Source organism: Pezoporus wallicus, unplaced genomic scaffold (genome assembly GCF_028554395.1).
Source record: "Pezoporus wallicus isolate ANWC-B61680 ecotype Strahan unplaced genomic scaffold, APGP_CSIRO_Pwel_v1 contig_5418, whole genome shotgun sequence".
Lineage (NCBI taxonomy): Eukaryota > Metazoa > Chordata > Aves > Psittaciformes > Psittacidae > Pezoporus > Pezoporus wallicus.
Genome location: NW_026640709.1, coordinates 3,299,716 through 3,313,363, shown reverse-complemented (window position 1 = coordinate 3,313,363; position 13,648 = coordinate 3,299,716). Strand labels below are relative to the sequence as shown.

Sequence of the window (13,648 nt, the reverse complement as noted above, 5' to 3'; positions counted from 1 at the left end):
GAGGTCTGCTGGAAGAACTCCTCAGAACTCTCACTGACTTTGGAGAACTATTTATTCCAAATTTCTGCTTTCTTTTATTGTATAACATATCAGCCTATTAATTCTGCTACATAAATTTACTTACAGTGCTTTCCCCCTTTCACTGGGTACCACTGCACAGAGTCTGGCTCTGTCTTATTTGTACTTTCCTGTCACATATTTATATACATTTATGATTCCCCTTGAGACTTTTTCTTGGACACATCTTACTTTGACACATGAATGCCAAGAAATTTAAAAAAAAAAAAAAAATCTGCTGCTCTTGAAGTGAATGTAAGTTTTGTGTTTCAATTCCAGCAGGCAGATTGATCGAACAATTGAGAGGATGTAAAATAGTTAATATTGTTATATCTCAAGATTCTGAACCTTTGCTATTTAGTGACAGCTATAAATATGTTCAGAACTTTGACCTTATATGTCATATAAGATCATATACCTTCTCTTCTGTTTTGTCAATGACACTGGAGAACAAATACAGAGTTAATGGTGTGATTCTAAAAGACAGGTAAGCAGTAATACATACTTTTGGATCTGAAGGTGTTTTGGTTTACTGTGAGAAATACAACTCTAGGAAAAATTGCACTGACAAGTTATGAAGAATGGATTTATGTTATTTTGATAAAGGAATTAGCATGTATCTCAGTAGCAAAGGAGTGAACATTATGTTTTTTTAAAATTAAATACAGGTATGTTCAAACACACTTTTCATCCTACTCTTCTAATCAAAAGATCAGCACTTTTTATTTTACACTTTTTGTTTTTACAGTATGTTCCTCCGGACCTTTGCATCTGTAATTTTGTCCTTGAACAGTCCCTATCTGTCAGAGCCCTTCAAGAAATGCTGGCCAACACAGGGGATAATGCTAGTGATGGGGTAAGTAAATTGACATCAAAGAATATTAAATTTCTGAATATGGATTGTTGTTCTCATTTCTTTCTTATCACCAGGGTTTTCCAGGAGAGGGGCCTCATGTCATAGCAGATTCTTCATTTTTCTTGTTTTTCTGGGGCATTATTGCTCAACTACTGTAATAATATCAATTTCTCTTTAGTATTGAGGGGCAGGTGCAATTAGTCTTTTGAAATATTTACAAAAGTCAGAAACGTCATCTTCAGATATCATTTATTACTGTCAGTTCAGACCTAGGTGCTGAGAAAGGAGTAAGAGAATCATTGACGGAGTTTGGCTTTTATGAGCATGAGGAGACTATATGAGATGCTTTTTGTCTGAAACATAAATAATTGCCATAAATGCATTATTGTATTGCAGTGCTATTTATTAATGGAGAAAGCAAAATAATTTTCTCATCATGTAAGTATTCTATCTCACTTCATTGAGCTAAGAGAGTATTTCAGGTATTTGGATTTAGTTTGATTTATCCTCACATGAAATTAACAGCTAAGAAATTAAGTCCTGTCAATGAAATGAAGTGACAAATTTAAATCTATTTTAGTTCATAAATAAATATACAATATTTATCTTTGTAGTTGCATAACCAAATTGTTTCAGTATAATTTCAAGTTATTTAATCTGTGGCAACAAGTAAGAACTGCTGGATAGAAATAATTATTTCAAAATTCTCTTCTTTGGGTTTCTTAATCTTTTACTATATTAGCACAAGCATAGTTACTGGAATGCTTACAATATAGTGTAATGTTGTAACTACACTTGCATTTCATATTGCTAATGTTTCAATTGAATCATTATTTCAAATCTAAGATATATTAAGAATGACTGAAAGAGGACTTCCACACTAGAGTGATCAGGATGCCGAAAGGCTTTATTCTACATCATATATTATTGACCAAATTACTTAAGAACTGTATTCTTCATAGGACTTCTGAGGTATTTGGCAAAAATGTGATGGTGTTATAAGTAAAAATTAAGCCTAATCAAAACCCAAGATGCGGATTTGCCTCTATTTTCAGTGGTCTGCATGAACAATGATAATTTTTCAGTGATTGGATGAACCTCATTGCTGGTGGTGGAGGTGAGACAGACTTAACTCTCATCTATGCATTAATACTTCTGGAAGTTTTAGAAGTAACACTTGTTGCATCTTTGAATGGCTTTCCAGAGGTAATTTAGGTAAATTATCTAGTTCTATATCCTTAGGTAGAGCTTGTGTTTCTCTAAAAGGACATAAAATTGACCTATAATCCCCACTCCCATGGTCTTACTCTCAGTTGATTGCTGTTCTGTTATACTCATGTGTGTAAATTTTAGGAATTTAAAATGTGACATCACCTTTATTATTTTCTTCTATTCAGTGAACAACTGAAATCTGAAATAAAAAAAAACAAGTGCCACCACTTCTTAATTCATGGGGTGAAGTATTATTAGCAAATGAATAATAAGACTTTACAGTGTTTATTTGCTATGACAGATTCCATATTTGCTTTCTGGCACCATGAAAACCACAAAACTTGTATGAGCAAAAATCCTTTGCATTTCGCTGTCACTTAAAGTTAAATTACTTGTAGTCACATGTAGGTCTCTTAAACTTGATTTACACCTTGACTTTGTTGTGGGTAACCTGAGTGAATCAATGTTTACCGTACCTGTTAGATTTCTGCTGCCTGCTCAGATCAGCTTGCTGTTATTTTCCATGATGCTGGGCTTGAATTGATTTTCCAGCATAGTCCAAAAGCCTGGGTGGAAACTTACCTTGATTTCAGCTGAACTGAATTGAATTTTTGCAGTCTTCTAAATCAAATGTGATAAAACTCTATGGCTTTCCTTCTCTTATGAAATTAAATGGCAACTAATTATGATGCATATAGTCTGCAGAGCTGGATAGTCTATCAGTTTTCATTTTTATTTTATGTAGAACCAGAAAATTACTATTTTCTCTTGAGCTGAAGTTTGGTTTCTCTCTGGGATTCATACACTGTGCATTCTGTTTCAGTGTTTTCTTCCTTTTTGTAGTACAACCCTAGAAAATAATGTGTGGGAGAAGGGGAATTTTAGTAAATATCTTAGAAGGGAAAATGAGAAGGGTGTTTTATTTACTTGAGGCTAATTTTTTGAATGTCATATCCATCTATGCAGAAATGATACATTAAAAATGCATTATTATTTTTCTAAAGATAAAAAATTTTGTCTCAGTTTTTGATAATTTTTGCTCTTGAATTATAAGTTGCCAATCAGCCTGCAGTCTTTCATTGTTACAGAGCAATTCACCACTTAAAAACACTCATAAATTTTATCTATTTGTAAATAAAAAGCATTAAAGCACTGCTTAAGCATTTGTTACAGAATAGCGAGTCTTGTTTCTTGCAGGAAATCCAAGTGTAACTCTAGCTATGACTGGCTATGAATGCTCCATTCGCAGCAGCATTCAAGGCAAGGTTGAACAGGGCCTTGAGCAACCTGGTCTAGTGGGAGGTGGCCGTGCCCATGGCTGGGGGATTGGAACTAGATGATCTTAAAGTCCTCTCCAACCCTAGTCATTCTATGATTATATGATTTTGTGATTGTTTGTTGTATGCTTTTGATAATAACAAAGGAAACAAATATTTTTTATAAACATTTTTGTTTTTCAAAAAGATGAATGTTAAGATGATCAAATATATCTCTTAACTTTTAAAATTTTCATTTAAAAGCAAGTTGCCAAAGCTTTATATCATCCCAAAAAGTAAGGCACTAATGATCTAAATTACTCTTTTTTGAAAAAATTAATGAATTGCTGCAAGCAGCCAGATGGAACTATGGCGTTTCTTACTATGGAGTGAAAGAACTTCTAGACTAAAACTCCTCATGACTTCATGCACATGTTAATGGCTCAAAGTTAGGATTTTTTTAATCTGAATTAAAAAAAAGGAACAGGTTGTAATTTAAAATTATTGTCAGAGTGAAACTTTAGTTTTATGCTTTCACAATTTTATAATGCTAAGTAATAATACTGCAGTACCTACCTTTCACTCTATTAAAGAATATTCTTGTTTTTTCTCTTTGTAAGCTTGTTTCTGTTGTACATAATGCATGGAAATCATATCAGTTCAATTAGGAGAGAGATACATATTTAGGACATGTAACAGTGTCGTGGTTTAAACCCTAGCCGGTCGAGGCCCCCCCTTCCCTCCTGGGGCTCTCCCCTTACCTGCTCCTGGAGGAACGGGGAGGAGGATCAAAAGAGTGCAACTCCTACGGGTTGAGACAAGAACAGTCCAGCAGCCAATGTACAACACAAATCACCACCACCACCACCAACTACAACAATGATAAGGGAAAATAACAAGGGAAGAGAATACAATACCACCTGCCGAAAACGCATCTGACCCAGAAGCCCATGTCCTTCCGGGTAACTCCCAGTTACCCCCCACCCCAGGCATGACGTGCTGTGGTATGGAATACCTCTTTGGCTAGCCTGGATCAGGCGTCCCGTCTCTGCTTCCTCCTGGCTTCCCCTCCTCCCTGGCAGAGCATGAGCCTCACAAAGTCCTTGGTCAGGGTAAACATCACTCAGCAACAACCGAAAACATCAGTATCACCAGCACTGTTCCCAGGCTGGAAGTCAAAACACAGCACTGCACCAGCTACCAAGAAGGAGAAAAATGACTGCTACTGCTGAACCCAGGACATTATCCACCCCTTGTTCCATACCATTCATGTCATGCTCAGATCCCACATTTTCAATATACCATCGCTCTCCCACATATATACATCCATATACATACAGACCAAGAGAAAGAGATCATTTTCTTAGTGCATGGACCAATCCCTATGATGCTGCCGAGTCCATTCGGTCCATGATGTCAGGTTCCATCTCTTGTAACAATCTTTCAGGGCAGGAAAGGCTGTGTGCAGTATTGGATCACTGCCTGCTGATGCTGATCGTTCCTTAACTGCAGAACTCATCTGGTTCTGTCAAAGTTCATTCTCTGTTGGGATGATGGTTGGAGGGAAGTCAGGGCCAGTCGCTGGTGACCTGGAGACATCTAGTTGATGGGCTATAAGAGTATTACACAGCAGGCAACAGCATACAATTGAGTTCACTGGCTGTTTTCCCCTAAAATCAAATCCCCTTGAGGTATACATCGGACTTCCCCATCTTCCCGCATTACCCACCAAGTATATCCAGGTCCCTGAGCAAAAGCAATCCCACAAGTGGGTTTGCCTTTACCTGAAGCAGGAATAACCCAGACTGTCTTCCCCAGCAAATTCTTTATATGCATCACGGGAACTTTGCCTCCCTCTACAATATGTAAAAGTTCTGACTGGGCTGGGCCAGGACTAAAATTTACTGCTACTGCTAAACCCAGGGCAAACAGCAAGATATGTAAACCATATTCATATAGAAGTGTGTGTATGCACTCATAGGGGGAGCATTGCTACTGTGTGGTTTATGCTTATTTAATTCTCTAAGTTAGGTGTAGTTCCACAGGCTAAAATAACGAGACAGATTTTGTATTTAATCTATGTATAGTGGCCATAAGTTTACAAGAGTAGTTTAGGATATACTACAGACAGTGTCTTAAAACACCCTAAGATATATAGATTGTGAATGCTGTTTGCATAGTACACTTGGTGGAATAAAGTAATTTCTAATGAGAAATCATCTTTCTTGTTGAGTGAATGTCGTGGTTTAAGCCCAGCGGGCAACTCAGAACCATGCAGTTGCTTGCTCACTCCCTCCCTTCTTCTTCCCCTGCTTCTGGAGGGATGGGAGGGAGAATTGAAAGAATGTAACAACTCCCACGAGTTGAGGTAAGAACAGTTTAGTAACTAAGGTGTAACACAAACAACTGCTGCTACCATGAGTAATACTAATGATAAGAGAAATAACAAGGGAAGAGAAAATACAGCTGCTCACCACCCGCTGACCAATACCCAGCCTGACCCAAGCAGTGATCTAGCCCTGCCAGGTAACTGCCCCCAGTTTATATACTGGGCATGATGTGTTGTGGTATAGAACACCTCTTTGGCTAGTTTGGGTCAGGTGTCCTGTCTCTGCTTCCTCTTGGCTTCCCCTCCTCCCTGGCAGAGCATGAGACTCAGAATGTCTTTGGTCAGAGTAAACATTGCTGAGCAACAACTAAAAACATTGGTGTTATCAGTGCTGTTCCCAGGCTGAAAGTCAAAAACATAGCACTAAGACTGAGAAAAATGACTGCTACTGATGAATCCAGGACAGAGAATTATTGCAGATTCATACACTGAACTCATCTGCTAAGACAAGGTGACCTGACTGGCTGATGAGGGAAAAGCTGTAGGCATTGTCTATTTGGACCTTAGAAAAATGTTTTACAGTGTCTCCCACAGTGTTGTCCTAGAGAAACTGGCTGCTTGTGGCCTGGAGAAACTGATTCTTCACTGGGATAAAAACTGGCTGCATGGTAGTGACCAAAGAGTGGTGGTAAATGGTGTCACATCTAGTTGCGAGTGGTCACTAGTGGTGTCCCTCAGGGCTCAGTACTGGGGCCAGTCTTGATTAATATATTTTTGATGATCTGGATGAGAAGGTTGAGTGCAACCTCAGTAAATTTGCAGACAACACCAAATTGGATGGGAGTGCTGATCTGCTTGAGGGTAGGAAGGCTCTGCAGAGGGAGCTGGACAGACTGGATCGATGGACTGAGGTCAACTGTATGATGTTCAACAAGGCAAATTGCCAGATCATGCAGTTGCTCCACAACAGCCCCATGCAATGCCACAGGCTTGGGGAAGAGTGGCTGGAAAGCTGCTCGGTGGAAAGGACCCTGGAGAGGCTGATTGATGGCCAGCTGAACATGAGCCAACTTGTGCCCAGGCAGTCAAGGTGGCCAACAGCATCCCACCCTCTATCAGAAATACTCAAATACTATGTTCAGTTCTGGGCCCCTCGTTACAAGAGAGATACTGAGCTGCTGGAGCGGGCCCAGAGAAGGACAACAAAGCTGGTGAAGGGCTTAAAGCACAAGTCTTATGAGGAACGTCTGGAGAAGAGAAGGCCCAGTGGGGACCTTATTGCTTTCTACAACTACCTGAAAGGAAGGTGGAGGGGGGAGGTGGCTGGTCTCTTCTCCCAAATAACAAGTGATAGGACAAGAGTCAATAGACTCAAGCTGTGTCAGGGGAAGTTTAGGTTTGGTAGTTGGAAATATTTCTTCACCAAAAGGTTAGTCAGGCATTGGTTCTACCAGTCTATCATTCCATTGGATTGCTTTCCATATTAAACTTAGTTTGGAAGAGTTCTGCTGTTTCAGATTTTTCTAGAGGAAGAATGTAGCTTATTAGACTTGGGGGGTTTGTTGTTTTTGGGGTTTGTTACTTTGTTGTTGTTGTTGTTTTGTTTTTTTTTTTGTTTTTTTTTTAAATGAGTCAGCCTTAAAAATACTGGTGATTCACTTAAAAGCTTTCAGTAAAAAAAACAGCATGAGGTGCTTTATTGCTTGCTCTCAGTATGCCTATATTTGTTACATATTGAATACATGTAATTTTCTTCTGGCAACCTGTTTGTAATTACAGTTGATTTTGCTGTTAAGGTTTTCCTTGTTGATTAAAAAAGCGTTGTAATTTATGAAAGAAGTATTGTATACTCTGTTACATAATGTTTTTCTGGTTTTCTTCGCCAAGCAGGGGTAAGTTCCTGCAGGATATATTATTAAACGATTTTTTAATGGATGACATATTTTGGAGTAGCTTTTGTATTTTTTTTTTTTATTTATTGTTTCTAATCAGCCTTTTACAAGCTTGGGAGTGTTGCATCCCAGCTATAAGGAAGTGCAGCAGAAGGGCCAGAAGACCTCCTTGGATGGATAAGGAACTGCTGAGGAAAATTCAAATGAAAAAAGAGGCTTATAATAAGTGGAAGCAAGGACAGGTGGCCTGGGAAGAGTACAGGGATGTTGTCCGGGAAGCTAGGGACCAGGTTAGGAAAGCTAAGGCCCATTTGGAATTAAACTTGGCTAGGGATGTTAAGGACAACAGGAAGGGATTCTATAGGTATGTAGTGAATAAGACAGTAGGGACAACGTAGGCTCCATCCAGAAGCTATCAGAAGAACTGGCTACCCTGGATTTGGAGAAAGCTGAGGTTCTTAATGACTTCTTTGCCTCGGTCTTCACTGGCAAATGCTCTGACCACACCATCCAAATCTTAGAAGGCAGATGCAGGGACTGTGAGAATGAAGACCTTGCACCCACTGTGGGAGAGGATCTGGTTCAAGACCATCTTAAAAACCTGAACGTACACAAGTCCATGGGACCTGATGAAATCCATCCGTGGGTCCTGAAGGAGCTGGCAAATGAAGTTGCTAAGCCACTGGCCATCATATTTGAGAAATTGTGGCAGTCAGGTGAAGTTTGACGACTGGAAAAAGGGAAATATAACCCCCATTTTCAAGAAGGGGAAATGGATGACCCGGGGAATTACAGACCAGTCATCTCACCTCCGTGCCTGGCAAAATCTGGGAGCAGACTCTCCTGGAAGGTATGCTAAGGCACATGAAAAACAACAAGGTGCTTGGTGACAGCCAGCATGGCTTCACTAAGGGGAAATCCTGCCTGACCGATTTGGTGGCCTTCTATGATGGAGCTACAGAACTGATGGACAGGGGTAGAGCAGTTGATGTCATCTACATGGACTTGTGCAAAGTTGTGAATGATCCATTCCTGGTGGTGTTTAAGGCCAGGTTGGACAGAGCCTTGGGTGACATGGTTTACTGTGAGGTGTCCCTGCCCATGGCAGGGGGGTTGGAACTAGATGACCTTAAGGTCCTTTCCAGCCCTAACTGTTCTATGATTCTATGATGATATCTAAAAGTATGCTGTGTTCTCTGAATAACCAACAATAACCAACAATAGCTCTCTTATATTTGTCTCCAATTTTTTCCAATAACCTAATGCATTATCTATGCAGGTCCAAAATTGTTATCTAGGTTTAGAGGTTTTTTAGTTTTCTTCTGGGTGTACTGCGAAATTTTACTTGATTATGTGGGTCATATTGTGAAGGAGAGTACACATAGTATCCATATAATTCTGAGAAATTTCTCAATAAAATTTACTGTGTATGACATGAAGTTCCAGGATAACCAGGTCCCAAATCCCTAATTTTTAATGTGTTTGCTATTACCTAAGAAAATAGGATATTTATTCTATTGTAGGTGTAATAAAAGACCTCTGCTGAATTGATTTTGGACTTTTATTCTTTGTTTTGACAAATAGCATTTCATTTTTAATCTTTTGATTATGATTAAGCGTTCTATATGTTGAGCTACAGAATGTGGTAGCTTCCTCAGCTTGATATCTTCTAAACTGTACTTCTGTAGAACACAAGTTGTACGTAGCATATAAACCTATTGACCTAATTGGTAGTTTAACTGATGTGTTGTTCATAGATTGCAAAATCATTTACCTATACATGTGTAACCATTATCTGAGTTCCTCGAACTGCACTTTAATTATCTTGGTCCCTTTCACATGAATCCAAGGAAAAGAACTGACCTTAAAGGCAATCCCCTATAGTAATATATAACACACTAGAGAGATGATCCTTGTTCTAAAATTATATTTTGGAGAATCAGCTTTCATATTCAACAATTGTCTAAATATACCTGAAACAGTAAGACCATAAAGAAAATGCTCTTTTAAATGAAGAAAAAGCTCTGTGTGAAAAGAGTTTCAAGCTATAACATCAGAAGTTAGACATTCTTAAATCAGTGATTTCTGACTTATTATCGGGATTCTGATGTTAGACCTTTTCTTCTTACTCAAGACATACAAGGTGCAAATGTTATGATCAGGACTGAGAGAAAAAAATTAAGTATAAGGTTGCCTAACATAGTTTAATTAATGCCAACATTAACCATGATATCCATAAATCTGCAAAATTTGGAGATCACATTCCTAAAAAAGTGCTTCATGTATAATCTGGAGGAAAAAAAAAAGAAAAAAAAAAATCTTAGTTTTAGGGGAAAGTACCACAATAAATCAAGGATTTAATTTCTTGGTCATATTGTTCATTTAAGTTTGAATGGTCTTGTTATTTATAAATAACTAGGAAGGAAGATAGTAGATTCAGAAAAAAGCTGAGAGGAGCAGACTTGAAAACATGTAAAGCTTGTTGTCTGTTGTTCCATAGGTAACATTCTTGTTAAGATTCTTTCCTTTGAATTTGTTTTCTTCTGGTCACCAAAAGGAGCTGAAACGATAGTGTCAAATTCTGTAAAGGAAGCATATGGAAAATCTAGTTTTGCCTCTCCCTGATCTAGTCATAAATTTCCATATTCAAAACTAATATCTGTGCTTGGTTGAAATTATGGATGGTGTTGCTCTAATTAATCTGGCAAATGCTTAAGATAACATTAATCCTAGCAAGAACGTATCCTTCATATGTGCTTGAACTATTCTGGACAATGGGTGCATTTTTCCTCTTTCAGATTTCAATTTGTGTATGTATATATATTTATTTTGCTACTTTTCTTTTTTTAATGCCTCTGAGAAGTTTATAAGAAAGGTAAGTAGTATCTTTATCTGAAACTTTTTTTTTTGTTTGTTTTTTTAATGCTGTGGTTTTACTCATAATAAAAAATAGGTCACAATAAGAGTCTTTGACCAAATATTTGTTCCCTTGGCAGATATTTGGCTAATGCTGTAGCTACTTCATAATTATGTTTTTTGCCCAGCGTATCCATTTCATAATTTGCTTGGTTATTTGCAATTATTACTTGAACTGTGGTAGTTCCTTGTGCTATTTCATAATTGCGATCATAGTCCACACAGTTCAGTGTTCTGACATTCTCTGTCATGTTCTGTAGGCAGCTCAAGGGGGTGGACACAGAACCCTGCTGTATGGCCATGCTATACTACTTCGACATTCGTTCAGTGAAATGGTAAGTGAATGAGCACTTGCAGAGAATGAGTAACATGAAATTCAAATAAACATATTTTTATCTAAGTCAAAAATACATAAATTTGGAAGAAAGTTGTTTCTAAGTTCTCTTCTGCACTAGATAAGAAAATAGGTTATTGTGTTTCAGCACAATGGAAGTGGCCCATATATTTTAAATTCAGATTCTTCAATCCATTTCACTCAGAAATGTAGCTGAAAAGCTCCTTTACCCAAGGATTGTTTCTGTGTCATTAAAGAATCCATTTTAATGATAATTCCATTAGCTATCACAAATGAATTCATTGTGTTGTGTTATTTTTTCCATCATATTTTGTAAGTTGATTCTTTTAACATCCCATAGTTCCCAGAGACTATACCCACAAACATGCTATCTTCAGGCTACTTTTATATAAATTTTGTTTCACTACATTGTACAACTGGAAATTTTTTACTGTTGTGGGCCTTTGACTTACTAGGGCCCATGTAATTATACCTAAGTGAAGTTGTCATGAAGAAAATATATTACAATAATTCTGTAATAAGTTGTTTGCCTGTTCCTCTCTGCTGAACTATGTGAAACTTTGGAAAGTAGAAGCTAAACTGCACAGAGGAATACTGCTGAAGAGGAAAAGTGTTTTGATGTTTTCAAGTAAGGAGGAGCTTATATACATGAAGCTTCATGCTTAATTAATTTTAAAAAATTGAGCACAGGCTGATTGTAAGATAGAGCCATGCGACTCCATGCGAATGTATTGATTTAGCATGTGCTTTAGTGGATACTGATGGGGTTTTGTTTTCAATAATTTTACTGTTTTGCAGTATTTGACATGTTTAACATCATCAAGATCCCAGACAGATAAACTTGCATTTGATGTGGGACTGCGAGAAAATGCAGCAGGTATGGCAAGTTATTTTTAACAGAAAACGTGTCACACATTTCTTGTTTTAGAAGAGGTGTTGAAGTTGGTGACACTGTAAGCTTATGAATGTTATGTTTGTGTTCATTAGAGAAAGTGATGACTGTCAATACTGATGACTTTTGATAATTTAACAGGGGAAGTTCAGGTTAGATATAAGGAAAAAGTTCTTTACTGTGTGGGTGGTGAGGCACTGGAATGGGTTGCCCAAGAAAGCTGTGAATGCTTCATCCCTGTTGGTGTTCAAGGCTGGGTTGGACAGAGCCTTGGGCGACAAGGCAACATGGTTTAGTGTGAGGTGTCCCTGCCCATGGGAGGGGGGGTTGGAACTAGATGGTCTTAAGGTCCTTTCCAACCCTAACTATTTTATGATTCTATGATTCTACTGACTTTGTGTAAGAATATGAGAGTCCCTTTGAGTTACCACAACTGCAATGATACTGGTGATAATGGTCAACGTAAAAAAATGCAATTGAATAAATTCAATGTGTTTGTTTTCTGATGTGTGTGGTTCAGCACTTTCAATATAATTAGAGTACAGAAAAGCCATATATAGGTGCATTCAGCATATATATGTAACCGAACAGCAAAAGAAGTATGCAACTTAAAATGCAGGAAACCAGAAAAAATGTAATCAACACATTGCTAAAAAAGCTGAAGAAAAATAGAAGCATAAAGTGGAGCAAAATAATAATGAGTCAGAGTGGAAGAGATACGTTACAAACAAGAAATAATGAGAAGGTTTTAAAATCTAATTAGTAGATTTCCAGGAGCACTGCCAGTAGCAGTGCTTCTGACAGAAATATAGTAAAAATGATTGTGCTTCCATGAAATCCCATATAAATTATGAGATGCCACTGGGAGCTATGTGAAATGAATTTAAAAGCAACCTGGCCACAAAGAGCACAAATAGGTTTACATGATGCTGTATATACATAGTGTCAATGGTTACTGAAAGCAATGGGTGCTCATCAGAAAGTGACAAGTTACCCTGTAGTACCCAGGCCTAGACATGTACCTTGAAGTTAAAATCTAAGTGCCTGTATAGAGATTGCACTGTATACAAACTTCCAATAAAGAAATGCCAGTTGTATTAATATAAACTTGTCCTTTCAATTGCAATTCATTATTTTGAAAAGAAATTAAAATCAAAATAGACCAATGGATGATGAAAGGGTATTGCTAATGTAGGTGTCAAAATGTTTGTGGACCATGATTTTTGAAACATTTCAGGTGGCTTTGGCTATATATGACCTTCTGTTATGAATGAGTGAAATTTGTCTTTCAGTTATTTGTAGCCATAGAATATTATATTATATATGTCTCAGATAGATCTTAGCAGCTTGTTACTTGATTATATCTTTAGTTGTTGCCTTAGATGGAGACCATTTTCTTTAGGCACGTTGCTAAACAGAATGTATGTGTTCTATTTCTCTGTTCGGTGAAATCTGTCTATATAATTCTATAGGTTTTTTTTCAGAGTTGTTGTGCATGTGTTCAGAGGTTTTGTAATGAATATCTGTAGTTGTCTCATAGTGGTATTTGCTTAACTGTACATATAAAAAAAAAAACCCTTGTAACATAGGTAAGATATAAAAAGCAACGCATGAAAGGAATACTTAATTCTGGTTCTGTACAGAGGATTTTGGTAATTACTGTATGCTTGTACACTGAACACCATACAGTCACCTCCCCTTGCCCTACTTACCCCACCATGAAACTGTCCTATTGAATCAATTTCAGCTGAAGGAAGTATTCTTCACCTAACAGGTGTTGAGTGAAAAGCCACTAGATATTTAAAATTACTTTCTTTTAAAGATTTAGCACTTCATACTTAAGGGATGTAAAATTTATTTATTGTCTTCTTTATAATTAGCTT

The 13,648-nt window shown here is 37.5% G+C and overlaps 1 protein-coding gene across 7 annotated transcripts in view; it reads left to right on the top strand.

The window, feature by feature from the left end:
• The window catches only part of RYR3 (ryanodine receptor 3), a 225,034-nt gene that overhangs the window by 54,369 nt on the left and 157,017 nt on the right, over window positions 1-13,648 (top strand). For all 7 annotated transcript variants that reach the window (XM_057420110.1, XM_057420109.1, XM_057420108.1 and 4 more), the window contains exons 3-5: window positions 806-913; window positions 10,779-10,853; window positions 11,672-11,750. In XM_057420110.1, coding sequence (XP_057276093.1) covers window positions 806-913; window positions 10,779-10,853; window positions 11,672-11,750 — 262 coding nt within the window. The remainder of the gene's footprint in view (window positions 1-805; window positions 914-10,778; window positions 10,854-11,671; window positions 11,751-13,648) is intronic.